General features: G+C 42.5%; 1 protein-coding gene across 1 annotated transcript in view; it reads right to left on the reverse strand.

Annotated features, from left to right (window-relative positions):
• Window positions 1-16366, reverse strand: part of LOC144682291 (hydrocephalus-inducing protein-like) — a 524265-nt gene that overhangs the window by 253194 nt on the left and 254705 nt on the right. The window contains exon 10 of the mRNA XM_078544767.1: window positions 9263-9446. Within this exon, the coding sequence (XP_078400893.1) occupies window positions 9263-9446 (184 nt within the window). The remainder of the gene's footprint in view (window positions 1-9262; window positions 9447-16366) is intronic.

The raw sequence follows: 16366 nt of genomic DNA on the forward strand, positions 1-16366 counted from the left end.
GGCCATTGACAGAGTCAATTAAGTAATTAAAGGACCTGCCCGTCCAACCTGGCAGGCCAGGAGCCCCGATGCAAATTAGAAAAAGCATGCAACCTCATTCATGGGCCGGATGAGGTTTTGTTTAGGTTTTAAAAAATTTTCATAAAGTTTTTGTAAAAATTATGGACATGTCCCAACTCATGTGACAGTGTCGATTTTGGGATTCCCCACCACCACCCCCCGTGCCCACACAGGGAGCACATAGCACTTCCGTGCGGACGTCATGCTGGGCGGGCCTTAATTGGCCCGCCCACCTAAAATGGCACCGCGCCCCAATCGAGGGCGCTGATCGAAAGTGCGCCTGTGCACGCCCACCCTTCAACTTCGCCCCCGACGGGGGGAAAATCCTGCCCAGTGAGTTTGAGCGCTAGAGGAAGGGCATGAGTTGATGAATGATCTTCTCTATTGCTTGAATATTCGTGCATTTTTACATAGCCTAGCATAAACTGCAGGCTTCAGGAGAGGAAAGGACAAAAAGAACAAGCATGTAGGAAAAATTGAATAAGGCCCAAAAACCAAGGTGAAATTAACCTGCATCTATTCGTTGCAATGCAGCTAACACACAAACTTTGTGCTAATTTAAATTATAGAAGCATTTAAGCCAGCATTAAATGTGCTGCTGAGTGGCTGCACGACTCAGTAGGTGCAAGATAATCACTCTTTAAAGCTAGCCTGCACCTATTAAAGGGAGGTGCATTCTGGCTGCAGCTGGTGTTGAAGATGTTCTGAGTAGGAGGAAATGTGAAAATGGCATAACAGGGCAGGCAGCATGCTTCAAGATTCTGTCACTCGGCCATGGAGGCCTTGGTACAGGAAGTGGACAGGAGAGATGTCCTCTACCCAGAGGGCCAGGCACTGAGAAAACAGTGTTAGCAGATGGCCATTACTGCAACTGCAAACAATTTAGCCCCGGGTATCTGGATGCAATGAAATTTAATGACCTTGTGGTCAAGGTTATTGAATGCACCTTCAAATTTAATATCCTAACAAATGAACCACCAGTTTCACACACTACTCAATTCACCACTCCACCTTTACTCATCCACCAACACCCTCTGTCAAGCATATTTATAGCCTCACCTCTTTCACAGCATAGCATTCATTCATAGCATCATCTTCATAGCCTCAGCTCACACTCAGGCACTTAACATTGCTGCAAGTCTCATGCCTACATCTCTCAGCTTGCACATACTGCCAGCAATTCGACCATGACAGCCACATCACTCCAACATATTGTACCACATTTACTGACACACTTCCTTCTCTTTCTTTCAGGATAAGGTGGCGCATAATGACAGATACCATAGCTGCATAGCTGCATGTCCTCAGTCTTATGGGGGTGATGGTGCTGACCATCATTGGCTGTCATGACAGAGGCCATGGCCAACAGTGGGGCTGAAACCATAGAAAATGAAGGTACATTTCTATCCAATTCAACTTATCAAATCACACTTCCCCTCATTCCCACAATCTCTTCTGGTTACAATTTACAAATGAAATAAGCATGCTTCTGTTGCATTTACCCACCTTCCCTCACACATGTAGCTTTCTCCTTACAGATACAAAAGAACTGCCACCTGGCCATTGCTACGGCAGTGTGGAGTCCAAGAGGAGCAGGTGATGATGAAACACAAATCAATTGACCATTACTTGTAGCTCAGACACTGATCACTGCGCGTTCTTTGCAGCAGGAGTTCTCAATATTTTTGCTTCTGAGCTCCCCCGTGTTATGCAGGAGCAGCACTGCCAACAAGGCAAAAGGATGGGCCTGAATTTCTCCATCTCCTTTTCTGCCTCCCACTTCTCTCCACTAATTCTGCCCTGTATTGTTTTTGATTCGTTCATGGGACGTGGGCATCACTGGCTAGACCGGCATTTATTGCCCATCACTAATTGCCTTTGTTCAGAAGGCATTTAAGAGTCAACCACATTGCTGAGAGTCTGGAGTCACATGTAGGCCAGACCAGGTACGGACGACAGATTTCCTTCCCTGAAGGACATGAGTTTTTACGACAATCGGCAATGGTTTCATGGTCATCATCAGACTTTTAATTTCATATTTTTATTGAATTCAAATTTCACCATCTGGCATTCAAACCTGCTTTACCCTAGGTCTCTGGAATACTAGTCCAGTGACTAAACCACTATACCACCACCTCCCCATAAGGGAGTTGTTGGGTGACTTATGCATGTTACTGGCAGCATTTCATCCTTGGTTGTTTCATGCCAGAGGTTAAACATTAACAGTGAGCTGCCAGTGAAAAGTCTCACCCATTGGTGCCCTTGAAAATCTTGTCTGTCCGTTATGGAAACTCATGGACACTTCCTCACCTGCACTATGAACAGGCAAGGCTCCATGCATCTGGTTTGTAAATTCACCAAGGCTCCTTAGACAGCACCTTCCAAACCCATGACCACTACCATCTAGAAGGACAAGGCAGCAGATAGACCACCACCTGGAAGTTCTCCCCCGAGTCACTCACCATCCTGACTTGGAAATATATCGCTGTTCCTTCACTGTCACTGGCTCCAAATCCTGGAACTCCCTTCCTAACAGCACTGAGGATGTACCTACAGCATATGGACAGCAGCGGTTCAAGAAGGCAGCTCACCACCACCTTCTCAAGGACAACTAGGGATGGGCAATAAATGCTGGCCCAGCCAGCGAAGCCCACATCCCGTGAATGATTAATAAAAAAAAAAAATCAGCCTTTAGGCATCATTCAGTTTGTAACTGTGGAGAGTATAAAAGCCAAGCCCAGTGCTCTCCTTCTCTTAATGTCTTGGTATTTCTTATTGTTTTCTCTGCTAAGCTCCACAAAACTGAGACCAACTATAGTTCCTCCACATGTACCCCTTGGCTGAGATCAACTAACTCAGAGCACCTTGCTAATCCCCACGGCTCAGCACCATACACTTCAAGTCGCTATGGGAGCTTAATACCCACTTTTATCCTCCAAGGTTTCCTCTTCAACTTTCTTCTTCCTTTTATCCCTAAAAACTTCGACTCCCTTTCTGCATACAGTTTCACAGGAATCAGTCATCTTCTTGTACTCCACCATATAATACAACAACTTTAACAATGAGTGTTGGCAGACTATCTGGTTGTGGAAGGCAACACAGATGTATTTGATGTTACCTTTCACAAAATCCCTGACAATGCAAGACGCTCCTCTGGAATCATGAAACATCCCTTTACCTTTGGACAAGCTGCTGGCGCCTTTCACACCTCCACAGGCAGTTCTTACAGATGAATATAGATATGCCTGCCTCGCTGGAGTGGCCCTACAGTTAAGTCCTGGGGAGCATTGCGTGGTAGAGCAAGTGGTAGGTGGGGAGTTTGTGATGTCTGAACAATGAGGGTATCACTCCTGATCTTCCTGGCTCCATGGGAAGATTTTTGAAATGTTTCAAAGAGCTAACATTTAGCTGGCGGCTTCTACTTAGGCCACAATGGCTGCTGGATCTTCCTGAGCAGGTGCCTGTTTGTCCAGCTTAATAGCGGCCAATTTCTTTGAGAAGATTTAAACAGACATTAGGTCCTTCAATTACACATGGAATAATTATTATTCCTCCAGGACGTGCCTTGCTGAAGATGGACTATAGTGGAAATACTGCTTCCAGGTCATGTGGCACAAATTCCATCTATAGGAACCACACTTAGGTCGTTAAGTAAACAGACATTTCTTTAAACAATCAAAATTGTAACAATGGATATGAGCCAACAATTTGACACTAATTGACAATTTCATATAGAGCATAGCTGCTCGGACAAAGAAACGTAGCATTGTTCGTGATGTTGATACCAGATGCCCAAATGGGAAGCGTTCCATTTCCAACGTCAGTCACCTTGAACAGAGTTCACTGAACCCCTCTCCCCCAAAACATACAAAATAGAGGATAGCCAAAAGAAGAACACTGGAAAGATGATACAAGTGGAAGTTTTTAGACTCCTATGAGTTAATATACATAGAAACCAACTGCATGATGACATTGCAAGTAGAGCTCCAAGTTTATGAATAAGAACAAAGTTGAAACAAAGCAACTACAAACATACGAATTAGGAGCAGGAGTAGGCCACATAGCCCTTCGAGCCTGCTCCGCCATTCAATAAGTTCATGGCTGATCTGATTGTAACCTCAACTCCACATTCCTGCCAACCCCAATAACCTTAAAACCCCCTTGCTTATCAAGAGTCTATCCACCTCTGCCTTAAAGATATTCAAAGATTCTGCCTCCATTGCCTTTTGAGGAAGAGAGTGCCAAAGACTCATGATCCTCTGACAGAAAACATTTCTCCTCATCTCTGTCTTAAATGGATGACCCCTAGTTCTAGATTCTCTCACAAGTTGAAATATCTTTTCCACATCCACCCTGTCAAATCCCCACAGGATCATAAGATATAAATGTTTCCATCAAGTGAATATTAGGGAATGGTATAACCAAATCTAAATTCAGGAGATTTAGATCAGGCTTGTCCAACTTATGGCCCAGGGACCAAATGCGGATTGCAAAGCCCCTCTAAACAGTCCCCAGAGCCAGTTTTCAAAATTCCGGTCAAACAGGTGAGTTTTAATTCAAGATTCTGCATGGAGCTGCTCCTGCAATCACAGGGCATTTCTTTCCCGTGTTTGCTGCTGATAGATTGTTTAGGAAATTGGGCTAATACATAGCAAATGCAGTTTGTAGATCAGTGCTTTTCAGACTTCAGTGTGGTAATCCCTTGAAAGCATTAGCATACTTGCTGTACAACAGGGTTGTTGATATTTAGCACTGGATATCAATGACTTTCAATGTAACAAATTTCAGGGGAGGTCTTTGGTGGGCCAAAATAGGCAAAGTAGAACATTCATCTGGTCCATTAATTCTCTCCCCCCGATCCTTTTCCAAAATCTGGACTTTGCTTATAGTGGGTAATTCATGGTTCCAATGGAGTGCCCACCTCACCTAGTATTGGGAGAGGGAGGATCATCGATAGAGTTCTCTCACGTTAACAGCCCAAGATATTCTAAAAAATAATTTTGTTGGTGCCTCTCTCGTCCTGAAGCCAACTCCTGAAAGCAGTCAGATTTCTCTCGGGAAATAATACTTTAATAGTTTAAATGGTCCTCGGCCTTCAGCAGCATCGGATGCCAGGGAAACAATGGTATTTGTTGCATTCAATCTTGCCTTTAAGAGAAATGGGATAAGGGAATAAAATCAAATGAGCAAAAACGGTCTCTCCTCTCTCACTTTTCCCGTCTCTGCAGATCTATTTACTTCCTTTACACTCTTTGTAAGCTTGTTACTGTTTTTGTGGTATTAAAAATCCCCTCTTCCCCAACCATGCATAGGGATCACTACTCTCAATCACCACAGAATATTTAAAATTTCAAATTAACTTATACATTGATCAGTGTTAACACCCAATTTTTTTTAAATTTAGCCAATTATAGAAACTCAGTTATGATTTGTAAAAGATTAAATTAGGAAAATCTAATTAAACACCCAGGATGTTGAAAGCCTGATTTTAATCTGTAGTATACTTCATCAATCCTTTCATCCACTGTTTCGATTGCTTAATTAAAGAAACAGCCCTGCGGAACAAAAAACATAGATTCAGCCAGAACTTAGTACACGAGGGCTGTAAAATGAGAGATATACTTTCTGAACGATTGGATTTTTATCTCTGGCAAGTTATGTCTCTGTTGGTTTTTTTGATGATTTTTCTTCCCTCTTTTCCTAGAGGTATCATAACTTAGCACCGTCTAGAAATAGGAGTAGGAGTACTCAAGATCATGGCTCATCTTCTACCTCAAGTCCACCTTCCCACACTATCCCTATGCCCTCTGATTCACTTAATGCCCAAAAATCTATTGATTTCTGTCTTGAAAATCCTCATTGACTGAGTATCCACAGCTCTTTGAGTAGAGGATTCCAAAGATTCACAACCTTCTGATGACAAAATTTCTCAGCTCAGTCCTAAATGGCCAGCCCCTTATCCTGAGGCAGTGACCCTTATTTCTAGACTCTCCAGCCAGAGGAAACAGCCTCTCAGCATTTACCATGTCAGCCCCTCCAAGAATTTTAGGCATCTTAATGAGATCACCTCATTTTTCTAAACTCAAGAGGATATAGGCTCATTCTACTTAAATATTCTTCATTCTACTACCACACTGAACTATCCAATCTTCACCTGTGAGCCCTAGCCATGTTGGGGGCTGCCACAGCCTTGCCAAAGAGAACAGGCAGCTCCTCAGAGGAAAAATGACACCCTGTGCAGTAATGGGAGTTCTTCTCAGGTTACAACTAAGGAATAATACTCAGGCAAAGTAGAGGGTGCTTTACTTTACATCGAAAAGTGCTATGCTCCAGAGTGCAGCATACTTACACTGGAATGTTTCATTCTGCAGCATGAACATCCCTTACTTTGAGCACTAAATTGATTTTTAAAAAGTCATTTAACAATAAAAGTTACTCTGTACATTGCATATGCTTCTAGTTCAAGCAACAAAACAATCCACCTCTAATGTATAAATGTGAACCTGTCAGCGCTCTGGACTATTCAGCTGTGGAAAGAGGCAACTTGGCACAGCAGTAAAGCCTAATCCTATCTGTTGCCCTTATCCTAACTCACACTAAGGGCTGAACATTCCCCCCATCGGGGGGGAAGTTGATGGGCGGGCGCGCTTCTGATTGGCGCCCCCAATCAGAGGTGCAGCGGCATTTTATGTGGGCGGGCCTTAGCGTGACGTCCGCAGGGAAGCGCTATGCGTTCCCTGCGCGGGTGGGGGGAGGATTCCTGAAATCGAGAGTGCGCTCTTTCGTGCAGGCACTCATCTCCCTGAGGCTAAGTGCTGCCTCAGGAAGATCGGCTGTAATTGTGAAAAAGCTCAAATTAGAAAAATAAAATTTCCCTAACATGTCCCCTTATGTGACAATGTCACATGAGTTGGGACATGTTCATAATTTCCAAAAAAAACTTTATTAAAATTTTTAAAACCCTACATGAAACCTCATCCCGCCCGTGGATGAGATTTCATGCTTTTTCTAGTTCGCGTCGGGTCTCCTGCCCTGCCCGCCAACCTTAAGGTTGGATGGGCAGGTCCACCAATTACTTTAATTGCTCTGTCAATGGCCTCAATTGGCCATTGACAGGTCGGCGGGTGTGCAGCTGATTTTGCTGCGCCCCCCGCCTTCCTGAAAATTTAAATGGGGCGCAGTGACCCCCGCTCGCCGACGGTAAAATCCAACCCTAAGTCTCACTCATCCATCATCTCTGTGCTCCCATTCTGGCAATGCCTCAAGTTTAAAAGTCTCACCCTTGCATTCAAATCTCTCCGTGGTCTCACCCCTGCCTAGCTCTGTAATCACATCCAGCCCCGCAGTCCTCTGAGATCTCTGTGCTCCTCCAATTCTGGCGTCTTATACATTGTCAATTTCCTTCATTCCATCATTAGCAACCATGCCTTCAGCTGCCCATGCCCTAAACTCTGGAATTGCTTTGAACCAAGCCTGTGATGAGATCTGAAGCCAAGTCCTGCTGGAACTCAAACTGATCATCGGAGAGCAAATCATTATGCATAACACTTGATAGCACTATTGACGACACCTTCCACCACTTTGCTAATGATTGACAATAGTCTGACACAGCAGTAATTTGTCGAATTGAATTTCTCCTTTTTTTTTGCAGATGTACTGCAAGATCTTAGCTAAGTGCACAGCTAATTCTGGAGCACAGGTATTTAAGACTACAACCAGGAGGTTTTCGGTGCCTGAGTTTTTGTTACGAACAATGCAGTCAGCTGATTTTTGAATGTCATGTGGAGTGAGTCAAACTGACTGAAGACTGGCATCTGTTAAGGGACTTCAGGAGGAGACCACTTTGCTGAAGATGGTTGCAAAGGCCTTAACCTTGGCTTTTGTTATCGTATATTCTACTTTGTCATCATTGAGGATAGAGATGTTCATCAGACCACCTTCTCCCATTAGTTGTTTAATTGTCCACCAGAATTTGTGATTGGATGTAATAGGGTTGAAGAGTTTTAACCGTATCTGTTGCCTGTGGGACAAACTTACCTCTGTTTATAATTGTTGCTTCTGCAATTTAGCATGCATGCGGCCCTGTGTTGCAGCTTCACCAAGTTGGCAGCTCATTTTTAGGCAACCCGGTTCTGCTCACAGGACAACTACATTTTTCATAGAACCAGGATTGGTCATCTTTGTTGATGGTCAAAGTGTAGTGAGTTATATAATAGGCCATGGGATTATGGATTGTCATGACATATAATCCTGCTACTTCTAATGGCCCACAGTGTGGCAAAATGGATTAATAGTTATGGTAATGAGATAATGATGAGTATTATAATGTAACAGTAGCATCAACAATCATATGCTAGAGGCTCTGTAGAGTAGATGGAATAGTCTGTACACAAGAGAGATGTAATTCCTAGTAGTTCACCATGTATATAAAGTATATAGTATAAATGTAGTTTTGAAGTAACCTACCTGGAACAGACCTGAGTCACACGTGAGTAGAGGAAAGTCTTCCCAGTATAGATTAGGCCACAAGATAACCCTCAAAACACACAGCATCTCATGGATGGCCAGTTTTGAGCTACTATATTAGCACAGTGGAAGTGCCACACAGCATGGTGGATGGTGCCCTAACGTTGATGCTTGGGGCCAGATTTTCAAAGTGGAATTCTGGGTCCCAACTCTGCACTTCAGCTGCATTGGTCTCATGATACTACTTTTAACTTCAAGTTACCTAATTGACTAGGAAGTGAACGTGGCACCCAAATAGAGACGCTGAGCATCTGCAGGAGATGGGAGCTACCTGTCTGGTGCCAGTGGCAAATGCAGGCGGTAGCCATGTTGGGGGTTGACACAGCCTTGCCAAAAAAATGTCACACTGTGCAGTAATGGGAGTTCTTCTCAGGTCTGAGGAATAATGTTCAGGCTGCTTCACACTATAGCGAAAACTGCTATACATGAAAGTGCAGCATGCTGACACTGGGGCCCTGAAATGGAAAATGTTTCATTCTGCAGCACTAATATCCCTTACTTCCTTGAGCACAAAATTGATTTTAAAAAATAATTTAAAAAGAAACGTTGCTTAATATATTGCATGTGCTTCTAGTTGGAGCAACAAAACAAACCATCTGTAATCTACAAATGTGAACATATTTGCGCACTGCTCTCAGAAGCATGATTGTCTCTGCAAACCATTCTAAATACTAACCACTGGCTCAATGATGAAAACATCATCAGACAACAGCATCCTGTCATCCTGCACCAATTGACGACGATTCTGGAAGGTCCGGATTAGAATGGGCATCTGTTCGTGTAGAGTGGGATCTTCAGCGCACTCCTTCAAAAATTGCTTAGTTTCCTCCTCTTCCTCAGTCATCAAGTCTGAAACGAACCTGAAGAATGACATCTAAATCAGCTGTGATGCATATTTCAAAGCTCATCTTTTTTTTATTCATTTATGGAATGTGGATGTCGCTGGCTGGGTCAGCATTTATTGCCCATCCCTAATTGCCCTTGAGAAAGTGGTGGTGAGCCACCTTCTTGAACCGCTGCAGTCCATGTGGTGTAGGTACACCCACAGTGCTGTTAGGGAATGGGTTCCAGAATTTTGACCCAGTGACAGTGAAGGGACAGCAGTATATTTCCAAGTCAGGATGGTGAGTGGCTTGGAGGGGAACTGGAATGAGTACTCCATTCTCATAGAAATACCACAACTTCCATAATCCATAAATTTATTCTCATGTAGATTGACAGAAATAAAAATAGAAATGGCTCAAAATATACACAGGTTAGTCAGCATCTGCAAAATGAGATACTGATTCACCTGAGTGAGAGCTTTCACATACCACAAAATATTAACCTGCCTTCTCTTTCAGATGATGACTGACTTGTGTATTTATTTCAGGTTTCTTACATTATTTTGTCTATTAAACAGATATTTTTCAACAATTTAGGATAGGATTTTCACCTCTCTACCACGCCCCCACCACTCTCCCTAAATGGGGAGGGTATGGAGGCTTACAGTGGAGAGAGTTCGTGCTGCACCTTTTCACCTAGGGCCATTTTCCCAGAAGTGGAGTAGGTTTGGCAAGCAACTGGCCGTCAGTTAAGAGAATTAAAGGCCATTTAAGGTCTATTGTTAGAGGTCAACTAGAATTTTCCAGTCGGCCTACTGGCCTCCCGAGGCATCAGGGTCTAAGCCCGCTGACTAGAGGTGACTTCCCAGCGGCAGACTGTGGGGTCAGTTCTTCAGGTAGGCTTTGAGGCTCTCTCCACCTGCGTGGTTACAGAGGGGGCCAGAGGTTGCCCTATGCAGGAGTTATCCCTCCAGGAAAGTGGCCCAGCTACTGATTCCATTTTTAGATTTAAAATCTTTCAAAGTTGAAGAGAGAGCACACCAAGATAGAGGCACCCTCTTTCTCTCTCTCTCTCTCACCTGAACTGACCGGAGGGCAGGCTTGCCGTCCAATTAAGGATGGCAGACAGGCTCTCGAAGCTGGAGAATCAATAGGAGGCCCTTCAGCAAAGAATGATAATATTAAAAAGTGGGGAAATTATCACATGAATAGTTTAATGAGATGGAGGGAAAAACAGTGGGAGAGACACCAATGTTATTAGGTTAAAATAAGAATGACTCAAAGCTCAGAGAGTAAAGACTCACTAGGAGCAACGCCATGAGAATGCCAACTGTGGCTCAAATGGTAGCACTTTTGCCTCTGAGTCAGATGTTTGTGGGTTCAAATCTCACTCTGGGATTTGAGATCAAAGATCAAGACTGGTGCAGTATAAAATGAGGGTTGCACAGCTGCATGTGCTGTTTTTTGGATGAGACATTAAACCAAGGCCCCATCTGTGCTCTCTGGTGCACATGGAACTATTTCAAAGAAAAGCAGGGGAGTTATTACTGGTATCCTGGCCAATATTTAACCCACAATCGACATCACAAAAACAGATTATCCAGTCATTGTTCGTGGGAGTTTGCTGGTGCAAATTGGCTGCCACATATCTGACATTACAATGCTGACTACACTTCAGAAGTATTTAATTCATTGTAAAACACTTTGGGACATCCTGAGATCATGAAAGGCACTAAATAAATGCAAGTTTTTCTTTCCTTCTACGTGTAAGTCCTCTATAAGAACATAAAAAAATAGGAGCAGGAGTAGACCATACAGCCTGTCGAGATTGCTCCACCGTTCAACACAATCATGCCTGATCTTGGACTTCCACTCCAACTTCCCGCCCAATCCCCAGATCTCTTGATTCCCTGAGAGACCAAAAATCTGTCTGTTCTAGTCTTAAATATATTCAATGATGGAGCATACACAACTCTCTGGAGTAGAGAATTCCAAAGATTCACAGCCATTTGAGTGGAGACATTTCTCATCTCTATCCTAAATTATCGTTGCCTTATCCTGAGACTAAACCCCCTTCTTGCATACCTGTCACATTTCAAATTTTAGCCTCCAAAGTGTGAAAAGTATAAGGTCACTTGTTTCTTCATAGTTTTCCTGACCTTGATAATCTTTCTCTCCCCAAAAAAGGGAGATGGAGATTTATCAGCACCTCCCTATTAAACAAAAACTTGCCTCAATAATCAGCTGCCAGTGATCTCAAGATGTACTTATTTACACAATTTCCCCATAGGTTATACTTGCATAGTGGCCTTAAAGGAACAGGTTCATCTTAGCGACTGCACATTTCCACATTCTTGACCCCAGAAGACCAATGAACCAGGTAGCATAAAATCAACTAGTTTATAATCTGTGCATTAACAACATATATTCATGTGCTTGTACTTGTATTTAGTGAGTGTCTATTTACAGCAAGTCTGCACCTTGATTTACAGTCAGTGTGAATAAGTGTATAGTGCATTTATACTGTAATGAGTTCCTGCACATGCACATCAAGTAATAACCATGTATGAACCCACTGAAGGAAATATAATCATCTTTTCTATCAGCAGACTGACAGAAAGAACTAGAACAATTTCTCCATTATTACAAGGTTTATTTGTGTCACATACCTGCTGTTATGTTCTGCTTTAATTTTGAAAAACAGCTGTTCAATTAAATTTAATGAAACTTGAGAGACTGAGTGGGTCTCCTCACATATGCTTGAAAGAACACTAGAGGTTACACCTGATGACGGGTTACTCAGCAATTCCTTTCCTACAAAGAATTTTATTTTAATAAATAGACACAAATATATCTACAATAAAAACAGATAATGTTGGAAATGCTCAGCATGTCTGGCAGCAACTGTGGAGAGAGTTGTTAGTGTTTCAGGTCATGGACCTTTTGTCAGAAGCTGTAACAGCTGCTAAATGTTTTCAGCATTTTGTGTGGTTACTTCAAATTTCTGGCATCCACAGTGTTTTGTTCAAAAAGATCTACGTGGGAAAGGGCAAGAAATGTTCATTGATCACTCCACAACTAAAATGTTACCAAGGGTAGAGAATGCGAGCCAAACTCTATTCATGCCAGTCAGCAGGACAGTTAACAGAGAGACAAAAAAAACAGAAGAAATACCAAAAAAAAATCAACATGTTCAAAACACAGGAACAAATATAACTTCCTGTTCAGACATAGTCTATCATTATTCTGTGTCCTTTGAAAGATCGACAACAAAAGAAAACAAAGAACAAAAGTTCCCATTAAGTTGAAATTTGGCCACGGAATTCCCACATTTCAAAGTATCCTGCTGCTGAAGTTGGTTGAGTGTTTAGTATTGGTTAAGACTCCAAGAAATCACCCTTGCTCTTCTTCAAATAATGTAGTGAGATATTTTGCACCCACTTGAAACACCAGATTTGGTCTCAGTTTAATGTCTTATCCTAAAGACGGTATTGTCAACAATGCAACACACTCTCAGTACCACACTGAAGTGCTCATGACTCTGGGGTGGGGCTTGAACACACTACTTCCTGACTCAGAGGCAAGAATGCTATCACTGTGCTTCATCTGACATCTGTCCATTTAAATAGTTAATAGGTCCATTAGGAAGACTTGTGGCGCAGTGGGTAGCATCCCTGCCTCTCAGAAATTCTAAGTTCAAGTCCCACTCCAGAACTTAATGGCCAAGGAAGATGCATCCATTACATAGCCAACACATGCCAATGGAAGGTGGTATGAGTGTGAAAAACTCCTGGTCAGCCATGTGATGAAAAGAAATTAGAGCCTCTACCATTAGTATCCATAGCTCCAGGCTATGTAAAAATATATGTTGCCACAGCAACTCGGACCCTTCCAATGAAGAACAATGCAAGCTGGAAGAACAGGACCTCATCTCCCAGTTAGGCACTTTGCAGCTTTCTGGACTCAATATTGAGTTCAATAACAAAAACAGAAAATGCTGGACAAACTCAGCAGGTCTAACAGCATCTGTGGAGAGGAAAACAGCGTTAACATTTCGAGTCCGTATGACTCTTCTTCAGAGTGTTCATGTTGATGTTCGTGAACATGTTGAGTTCAATAACTTCATACCATGAACTCTGTCCTCTAGTTTGAAACTACCCCCCCCTACCCCCAGCTGCCAGTCTGTATCTTGTTCTCATGTTTTTACTTTCAGACAGCGCTGACCCTTTTTCAGTTATTAACACATTCTGCTATTTTGCTTTCAGACAGTGCTGACCTTTATTCTGCTATTAACACCTTCTTTGGATCAATGGTTTACTCTTTAATACTATCGTTACCACTCATTTGGTCTTGTGTTCCATGACACCTTTGTCATTTAATCTCCCCTGCTCTCTAACCTATCCCTGGCCTATGATTTTGCTTCATCTGACCCTACCCACTTTTTCAACAGCAAAAAACCCATCATATTTCGATCTCTCCCCAGTTCTGATGAAGTCATGTTACACTTGAAATGTTAACTCCTTTCTCTCTCCACAGATGCTGCCAGACCTGATGAGTTTTTCCAGCATTTTCTGTTTTATTAACAAAATGAGAGAGCATGGAAATCAGTTTGGATAGAGACCTAGTTAGGAGGTAAGAGACAGAGTAGGAATAATGGGTTATGTACTCAAATTGGAATGTGTGATTTTATTTTTATTCATTGATGGGGTGTGTGTCTCTGGCAAGATCAGCATTTGTTGCACATCCCTAATTGCCTTTGAGAAGCCAGTGGTGAGCCACATTCTTGAACCATCGAAGCCCACCTGGTGTAGGTGCACCCAAAATGCTGTTCTGTACAGAGTTCCAGGATTTTGACCCAGTGACAGTGAAGGAATTGCAATATAATTCCAAGTCATGATAGTGTGTGCCTTGAAGGCAAACATGCAGGTGGTGGTGTTCCCATTATCCTTCTAGGTGGTAGAGGTCATGGGTCTGGAAGGTTCTGTCGAGGGAGCCTTGGTGAGTTGCTGGATTGCATCCTATAGATGGCACACACACGGCTGCCACAGTGCATTGATGGTGGAATACAAAGGGTTGGAAGTTATCTTAAAACTGCAAAGAGTTCTGGTTTGATCCGATCTGTAATAATGCATTCATTCAGTTCTGGGCATTGCATCTCAAAAAGGATATGTTGTCCTTGGAGGGGTGCAGCATAGATTCACCAGCCTGATATTGGAGCTAAGAAAGTTAAATTATTTCATAAACTACCCTTGAATTCTCTTAAGCATGGGAGGTTTAAGGGGTGATCTATTTGAGTTATTTAAGGTGGCCAAAGTAGTTAACAGGTTAGATAGAATTAATTTCCTCTTAAAATTAGAGCTAGGCTGTTCAGGAGTGAGGTCAGAAAGCATTTCTTCACCCAAAAGCCTATGGAAACCTGGAACTCTGTCCCCCACCTTCCAAAAAGCTGTTGAGGCTAGGTCAATTGAAAATTTAAAAATTGACATTAACTAATTTATGTTAGGCAAGAGGATTAAGGGTTACGGAACCAAGGTGGGTAGATGAAGTTAAACTACGGGTTCAACATGATGTAATTGAATGACAGAACTGACTTGAGGAGCAGAACAACCTAATCCTGTTCCATGTATGCTATTCAACTCCCACCTGTTACGTCCCACAGGTGACATTTTCATCAAGAAGCAGAGCCACCTGGGATCATTTTGAAAGTCACTAATGAATCTAATAGGAAGAAGCTTCTTTATCTAGAGAGTGGTGAGAATGTGGAGTTATCCATCAAAAGGAGTTGATGCAAATGGCATAGATTGATATAAAGCAAAGCTAGATAAATAAATGAGGAAGAACAGAACGTTGATATGGATAGAAGAAGAGCCCGGGGGGCAGCAGAAGGAGGCTCATGTAGAGCATAAATATGAGACCTGTTGGGCCAAATGGCCTCTTTCTGTACAGTAAATACTCAGCCATATTCATCATTCTTACCTGAATCTGCAGTTATCTAAAAGTGCACTATTCTAAACAAATTTCAAGTGTGATCTTACCAATGAACTAAACATGATTATAATCAAATGTTCTTGAAAAATATCCCAGTGCTTAATTAGCGGTGGTGTTTCACTGCTATTCTATAGTGTGGTATTCCTGGATTGTTCTTCATGTGAGCAACAAAATCACCGCACCACATTGAACACTTTTAAGTTTAATTTTCTCTTTGTGCTATTTTAAGCAAACATATTTGTATAAATTTTTAGCTGCACCATTTTAACAAATGCTTAGCATAGGGTAGACAGGGATTTATTCAAACATGTTAACTGGTGTTCTAAAATTTTCACCCAGTGGAAATGAAATCCAATGTAAGGAAAATGTTCCACCAACAAATTAGAGTAAGAGAACGGGTGAACTCAGCAAGCTTTAGTTAAAACATACAGCTGTTCAGAACTCAAACTGTAATTTACACACATTTCAAATTATGCCTCTTTTTTAAAAAATAGTTATATTGGACAAATCATTATTAGCAACCACACGTATTAATTCGAAAATCTTTCAGGAAACACATCTAGTGCCCAAGGTTAGGAGCAATGAAAATGATTTGGGCAGAATATTGTGCTCATCAGGTGGGCGCCTGACCTGAATGAGCTTAAAATGATGTGCAATGATGTTGGGCAAGCATCCCGACCACCTCATGCACTCGCGGAATATTTCGGTCGGCGGGCACTTGCAGATGTCGGCAGCATGCCCGTTGACAGTTAAGCGGCCTATTAGGCCCTTAATCAGCTAATTGTTTGGCATTTTTCACTGCCCATCCAACCATTCGGTTGGGGGGGCGGGCGAAAAGGCCAGGCGGCCTTTGCATTTTTGGCGAAGCCTCATCCACGGGCGGGGTGGAGTTTCGTCCAGTGATTTTTAAAAAAACTTTTTGCACTCATATTTTACATGTCCCTGTTCATGTGACAGACTCACATGAG

Source organism: Cetorhinus maximus, chromosome 6 (assembly GCF_964194155.1).
Source record: "Cetorhinus maximus chromosome 6, sCetMax3.hap1.1, whole genome shotgun sequence".
In the NCBI taxonomy this organism is placed as follows: domain Eukaryota; kingdom Metazoa; phylum Chordata; class Chondrichthyes; order Lamniformes; family Cetorhinidae; genus Cetorhinus; species Cetorhinus maximus.